The sequence below is a fragment of the Sphaeroforma arctica genome (assembly GCF_001186125.1).
Source record: "Sphaeroforma arctica JP610 unplaced genomic scaffold supercont1.1185, whole genome shotgun sequence".
In the NCBI taxonomy this organism is placed as follows: domain Eukaryota; class Ichthyosporea; order Ichthyophonida; genus Sphaeroforma; species Sphaeroforma arctica.
In genome coordinates this window covers 3,779-10,995 of record NW_014039373.1, presented here as the reverse complement: position 1 = coordinate 10,995, position 7,217 = coordinate 3,779, and the positions used below count along the sequence as shown (strand labels likewise).

General features: G+C 43.8%; 2 protein-coding genes across 3 annotated transcripts in view; both read left to right on the top strand.

The window, feature by feature from the left end:
* Positions 1 to 76: 76 nt before the first annotated feature.
* Positions 77 to 1,762, top strand: SARC_10251 (the record flags this gene model as incomplete). 2 transcript variants are annotated; one of them, XM_014295709.1, is made up of 4 exons in its annotated part: positions 77 to 308; positions 442 to 504; positions 808 to 1,013; positions 1,213 to 1,762. In XM_014295709.1, 3 exons carry the CDS (start codon positions 462 to 464, stop codon positions 1,336 to 1,338), a joined length of 375 nt encoding a protein of 124 aa, XP_014151184.1. The 2 variants fall into 2 exon arrangements, with proteins under 2 accessions (XP_014151184.1, XP_014151185.1); XM_014295710.1 differs by having other exon boundaries at positions 277 to 319; positions 1,213 to 1,338.
* Positions 1,763 to 2,617: 855 nt separating this feature from the next.
* Positions 2,618 to 7,217, top strand: part of SARC_10248 (hypothetical protein) — a 7,619-nt gene continuing 3,019 nt past the window's right edge. Inside the window, exons 1-10 of the mRNA XM_014295708.1 lie at positions 2,618 to 3,697; positions 4,100 to 4,266; positions 4,534 to 4,582; positions 4,867 to 4,982; positions 5,185 to 5,268; positions 5,412 to 5,489; positions 5,810 to 5,875; positions 6,287 to 6,361; positions 6,646 to 6,714; positions 6,902 to 6,981. Coding sequence (XP_014151183.1) covers positions 2,758 to 3,697; positions 4,100 to 4,266; positions 4,534 to 4,582; positions 4,867 to 4,982; positions 5,185 to 5,268; positions 5,412 to 5,489; positions 5,810 to 5,875; positions 6,287 to 6,361; positions 6,646 to 6,714; positions 6,902 to 6,981 — 1,724 coding nt within the window. The 5' untranslated portion in view covers positions 2,618 to 2,757. The remainder of the gene's footprint in view (positions 3,698 to 4,099; positions 4,267 to 4,533; positions 4,583 to 4,866; positions 4,983 to 5,184; positions 5,269 to 5,411; positions 5,490 to 5,809; positions 5,876 to 6,286; positions 6,362 to 6,645; positions 6,715 to 6,901; positions 6,982 to 7,217) is intronic.

Genomic DNA, 7,217 nt, shown 5'->3' with positions numbered 1-7,217 from the left:
TATCATTAAATAGTCTTGGACAGGCTCCATGTATGTGCATGGTACCGATAAGGTAGGGCATCCCGTGGTGTACATGCGCACTGCCTTCGACCCCCCCCGGGACTGCCGAGGAAAAAATCAAGTTTATTATGTACATGCTGGAAGAAACCATACGGCATATGCCAGTAGGTAGGACTGTACTAGTTCTGTGACGAGTTGCCAAAGGCTTTCGTGATATCATATCAAAATTAAGGGACGGCATAAGGACTCTAAATTGATCTCGTGACCCGCTAGGCCATGAACCTTTACCCTTTCTACTTAATATCTGGGTATGGATACGGTAACTGACTTATCTTTTGTACTGTATACGCTTACTGCATGCGATTTTAAACACTTCAAATTAGTGGCAAAGCGGATACTCGTACACCAGCATCTTGACCTGCACGCTCTCTCTACCTACAGATAGTAGCATTGAGAAGTGGATGATTGTGACGGATTTGCACGGCTTCAGCCTGGCAAAACATGGTATGAAGAATTGCGTTTGCATGTATGAATACATGCATTCGAAGACGAGGCCTGGGTCTACATTACACGTATATACGTGCGTGTGTGTCAGTGGTGATTGGGGCGTGTTTGTGTATTGAAATACACAAGGTATTAGCATACCAAGGCTAATAGCTCGTCTGGCACCAAACATTTTTTTGGACAATTCAAATGTACGGAAATTTTAGGACTTCCAATATTCTATCTATGTCTGTGATTCTTCTATCGCTTATTTATTTGTCGCGTGACTTACGTGAATCTTATTCACATTTAAACTTGATTTAGGGGACAGTCAGGTTTCGCGCAAGTTCGTCGAGATACTACAGGACCACTACCCTGAGCGCTTGCACAGCATGGTGGCCATCAATGCACCCGCTATCTTTGTAGGCTTCTACAAGGCCCTTTCCGTATTTATAGACAAGACAACGCGGAAGAAGTTCCAGGTCAAGGGGAAAATGGACAAGAAAGCTGCGCATGAGTACCTTACCCAAGTATGTATTATTGATGCTTCGAGTGTTGTCAGTACGGTATCAATCAGTTAGCTGTGTACTTGAATTTGATGTCAGTTGCTTGTACTTATGTGCGTGCATGTAGACACCACGGCATTGGGAGACGGGTCGTAGCTTTGCCCGGGCTTCATCGGAAATACTCACAAATCTAAATCTGACTGTGTACCTCACTCTTTCACAGTATATTACGCAAGATCAGCTAGAGGATTGCTACGATGGAGTTTTGCCCACAAAGGTACCTCCAAACATTGTCGAGATCCTGGAACCTCTATGGGAACAACACAAATCAGCCAAAAAAAGAGGCTAAAAAGGAGGCTAAACTTGTTAAAAAGGCCAGCAAACAAGCAAATAAGCTGAAAAATAGTGCGAGTATTGAAGAAGAGAGCAAAGTGGGGGGAGGGACGGATAGTCATACGGCTAAGCTCACGAAGGTCGATACAGTGTACTTGGATGACAGTGAATTGGCCGACGAGATGGCTAAGTTATGAACGGATCGATACGTTCTCCATGAAGTAATTAAGACATCGCCCTGTGCACCTCACAAATACATTCGAGCTACAATACCCAAAGCATCTCATAACGTCAAAATCTCCTGAAAATGTTCATGTGAGGAGACCCTGAACAAATATCGCCTCCTAAAAAAAGAACACAACCCCTCAAAGTAACCCCTGAAAGGCTGAAACCCTACATCTGCTAATCTAAAGTCAAACTCAAAATAAACCTGAAAACCCTACATCTGCTAATGTTAAAGTCAAACTCAAAATAACCCTGAAAACCCTACATCTGCCAATTCTAAAGTTAAACTCAAAATATACCTGAAAACCCTACATCTGCTAATATTAAAATCAAACTCAAAATAAACCTGAAAACCCTACATCTGCTAATTCTAAAGTTAAACTCAAAATAAACCTGAAAACCCTACATCTGCTAATTCTAAAGTTAAACTCAAAATAAACCTGAAAACCCTACATCTGCTAATGTTAAAAGTCAAACTCAAAATAAACCTGAAATCCCTACATCTGCTAATGTTAAAGACAAATTCAAAATAAATCTTAAAAACCCTACATCTGTTGAGAGAATGGCGCCAAAGAAATATGACTCATTCAAAAAAATGTTTACAAAATATTTTTATATTCCTCATACGAAGGAGCAGGCGAGGCCGATTATATCTGTGTCGTGACCCGTGAGGGCTATTTTGGGTACTTTTATACCTTGAGTTAAATAAGTGGCTATTCATTCAAAGTACGTATTTAGTAGTTTGTTGTTCCAAGTCAGAGTGTTGAGGTGTCTATGAGCTTAACCACCGCTTCTTCAATTACTGGTTGAATATCGGTTTGGACGTGTGGTTCTATTTAGATCATCCCAACAAGAAAGCAGTATCACTACACAACATTTACCGCCTTATTACCGGTCCATTGCGGAAAGGCTACTGCTGCAGTTCAGAGTTACTCCTTCGGTAGCGCTTTTCTCTTGTATGTCATAATCTCAACTTCAGATAGACTATGCACATCTATGCTATGTCTTGAATAGACTATATGCGTCGATTATTATATGATATACTACACGCTGTCGGAACTGATTCTTAAGAGAAAAGGTGGCAGGGTCTACTGTACTTCGCTACTTACGTTATGTAAGGAAGCCTGAAGAGATGGATATGTACTCGTACATGTGACACGTGGGAATTGACAGTAGATTTTAGGTATTTTATCATCGTGTGTATTGCACTATGGATGGCCACACTGTTAATCCTTCCGTCGCCAAAGAGATTGCGCGCAAAAAACGACTCGCAATGGCCAAGTTGAAACAGCGACAATACCAGAAGACACATGTAACCAAGCCAACCAGTTCGATGAATCAGCCGAACGGAAATGGGAGTGTGTCGCGTACGTTGCCTGTGTCTAGTGGTAGTAGTAAGAATGCTTTGACTGGTGGGCAGGCGTATATGCCAGGTCAAAATAGTGCGGCGGGTCAATCGTATACATCCAGTAGTATTGTGAGGCCGACACCACAGGATAGTAGACGTCCTGATCATCCACAACACCAAGTACAACAACACGAACAACAATCACTGCACCAGTCCCAATACCAACAACCACAACAACACCCGCGAGATGGACAGACACTTCAGAGACAGGACAACATAGGCAGTACCAACTACCAGAGGCAGCAGTATAGCGATAGACAGACCCAACGTGTACCAGAGACACATAGGCCTCAGAGTGCACCAAATACAAATGGCACACGAGCTCGAGATGGAGACGTGGTCAATCTCACCGGCAGTGGCGATGGGGGGGGATATACAAACATGCCGCACACGACCACTGCACAAGCACCCCCCACACACTTGCATATGCCCAATACACATATCTCCAGTGGTACCAGCGTGGGCACAGGACTACCCACAAATCGAGACACTCACACCCCGTCCAATTTGGTGCGAGACGGGACATTGAATAGCTTCTGCAAGAACAAACCGGAAATGCCACAGATAATGCACCCGGTGAAGGTGAAGGTGGAGTGCGAGCTGGTTGACAGGGGCACTGTGACGTTTAAACCCCAGAGTACACTGCATGCCAAGTTTAAGCAGATCATGCGGGAGGAAAAGGGCGTCTACGAACCCAAGAAGCTGTACTGGAAGGTCCCGGTGGCCAACTACCTGAGTGCATGTATGTGAACGATCAAAGCCTTATTTCTTCCCTTAGTGATATACCATGTGTATAAGTAGGGGCTTGTTTCTTATTTTGCACAGTGAGTGCCTATTTTTCTATGTGTTTTGCGGACTACATGTGTGCCTATATGTGAGAAATTCAGATAAGTGTCATTGACCAGCTTCCCACCTTTCACTCGTTTAAAAAGATTTGGGAGCCTTGTATAGCGCTTGCAAGGCAAACTACTTGGCTGAGTGTTCTAAACACACAATGAAGCATCCAACGACTTCCTACGTTGCATATGTGGGTATATATATATATGTGTGTGTGGAAATTGTGAAAGAGTCTTTGCTGCCCATTCCACCTGTATGTAGAACTGAATCTCAATTGTTGTTAATGACGCACACACTATATACACAGATTGCAAACTGAGCCAAGCACATACCTTCACCATCTATGGCCTGCCCCGTTTTCTTCACAACAAAGCGGTGCTGACCCAATTAGCACAGCCAGAAGACACATCGACGCACAGCATGGACGATACACTATTACCTCCCGAGACTCTGGATAAGCTGTTACCGTTCCAGGTATGTTCTTCTAGCGACACAACCGCCTGTGCGCAAAGCGTTTTATATGCCTGCAGGAGCGAAAATAGTGGGGTTGTGCTTTGCCCACTTCTTTGGATGCATGTCCCATTGGTGGGGGTGTGTACAGCGAGGTGTCTTCACAATTGAATCGCAGCCTAACATTTTTTTTTCAACCGTCGTTACGTCGACGGTAATAGTTTGTTTTTTTGACGCTCTCTTTTTAAACTCCCATCGTAACGATAATCATTTATGTTTTTACTCCAACAGCGAGAAGGTATTCAATGGGCCATTCGACGGAACGGCAGAGCTCTGATTGGTATGCGCGAATTCGTGAGTGTGGGGTTCCAGTGTTGTTTGCATCTGTAATTTTGTGCGTGTGTAAGCCACCATACAACAAACACAGAAGATATCAGGAAGCAGTCGTATACATGTATAGCTTATATCTGCCTGTGAAAGTCTGAATCCGCGCAATGTGGAATTACCTTGCCGTGTATGGACGTATGGATCTCGCATATACGCCACTAGCATCTGTTATCGCAGAGGTACCCAAACGTTGCTGTGTTGGTTCTTACGATGTTCTGCTTCGTTCTGGATCCACAGCTGATGAAATGGGCTTGGGAAAGACGGTACAAGCCGTGTGTATAGCGTGCTACTACGGTATCGAATGGCCCGCGCTGGTAGTTGTGCCTTCGTCGCTGAGATATCAGTGGAGAGAGGTACTAGAATTCATACGTGGAAGCTGGCTATTTCTGCGTGCGTGCTTTACACCACCACGACGCACCTTCGACCACATTGTGTGATTCACCATGAACTTCACTTTAATTCTTATTTGGTACTGAGTACATGCTGAGTGTGGAATATAAAGCACCTTGCCCTTTCAATCAGCTTTGTTCTCATACGCTATTCGATCATGCGCAGGCATTTTTGAAGTGGGTCCCAGTATTACGCAAGTCCGAAATCAATGTAATCGACAATGGAAAGTCTGAGCTTGGCAACGCAGGGGTAAGCAGTATAGTCTCATAGAATAGGTAGGCATTATATTCTTACGTGCACTTATTCAGGGTGCAGGATGTTCGTACTTTCTGTGAAATTGACGCCACATTCTCTCATTTTTGAAACCGAATACTTCCTTGCGTGCCCTGTAGGTTAATATCATCACATATGATCTCATATCTAAGTTTGCTGTGGAATTGAAGCGAAGACAATTCAAAGTTCTGATCTTGGTATGTGTATACTGAAATCTCCGTATGGTTTCTCTGGTTACAGGGCCAATATTGCATTGAAGGTTTGATGATGTCAAATGATGCCACAAGTGTTCATTTTATCATAGCTGGAACCTTAAATACTGGGGAAAAAATTCAGAGCTTTTCACAACTTTTAACTTGGACAAGTCTTCAAAAAGCCCACCTATGCAACTACAATGACTGAGTGGTTTGTATGATAGCGACGGATATGTGGCTCTTTTGATGGCAAGCCATGACATGCCATACAAACTCAAACATTCTATCTTTTGTTGGGTCACCATTCGCGTGTTCTATCATAGGATGAGTGTCAGAAAATCAAGAATCCTACAGCAAAGCGGACCATGGAGCTACTACCGCTATGCAAGGTAGTATTTGGTTATATCTTGACGCGTCGTTTTTCTGCAATCTTATGAAGTGTGTTCACAGGTGTAACTTGAGCATAGGTTCGACCTTGTACCAGCTTCGTATTCTCGAGATTTGGTAGTCTCCAGGGTTTGCTTCTATGCAACTCTGTGCTTTATATCAGGTTGTCGCGATCAGTAGCGGATTGTTTCAATACCGACAGCATCGAGCACGACTCGTGAGATCGTGAGCCACATCTATGGCGGCTCATCGGTCGCTAGGCGATGGAGAAACAATTAAGACAAAATGCAGACATGCTATACAACAACGGCTTCGTTGCACAACAAATGTCAACGCGAGAGCTATCGCTATACATAACGATTCACTTTAAAGGTCGTCCACTAATCACATATTTTGACCGCTTGGAGTGGTAGGTTGCGAAGCGAGTGCTCCTGTTGTCAGGTACACCCGCAACATCCAGGCCAGTCGAGCTATTCACGGCTATGCAGGTGAGATTACTTCGCTATAGTTGGGTTGAAATTGTAATACATACAATATGTGACATGAACGTTCGGAGGTTATACCAGTGCAATTTCGTATACCTGTTGCTGGCATACCACATCAGTATGATACTACTTTCAAGCCCTTGAATCCAAGTACATGATACTATGGCGTCGCGTTGTAATTTTGGAACGAATCAAAGGATTATGACCTCCACGCAGAGGTTCGCATACAACATGGAATATCGTCAATGCGTATTAACAAGCCCCTTAAACTTAATCCTCACCACCAGGCAGTACGCCCAGAGATGTTCCGAAATGGTTTGAACGAGTATGGAATACGTTATTGTGGAGCGTACAAGGTATGAGAAAATTTAGTAGTGCGCTTTGTTATCGACATTCGTTGTCATGGCTCGGCAATCTGTGCTCGCACGATGGTTCATACCTTGTGTCTGTTGATAATCATGTGTACTATCCCAAACATGAGCTGTATTGTCTCTGTCAGTGCGCCTACCAAGTGTCTGATACTGCTGTTTGATCCATTTACAGGGTCCCTTCGGGTGGAACTTCGACGGACAGTCGAGGGCAGAGGAGATTAAAACGATTCTGAAGGAATTCGTGATGATCAGGTATAGCACATGATGTTTTCCACCGGTTTACATCTGCAATGACGTATGAGATTTGTGTAATGCTGCGGATTTCCATGTGAACATTCTCAATGGCAAGGCAGTGCAACCACAAGCATGGTGGCTATGTACATCTGCTTCTACTAACCAAACGCTATAGCTTATAGTTGCGATTGCGGCAGGTTTTTTTAATCATAGGGAAGGGTTTGTCTTCTAACCAAACGCTATAGCTTATAGTT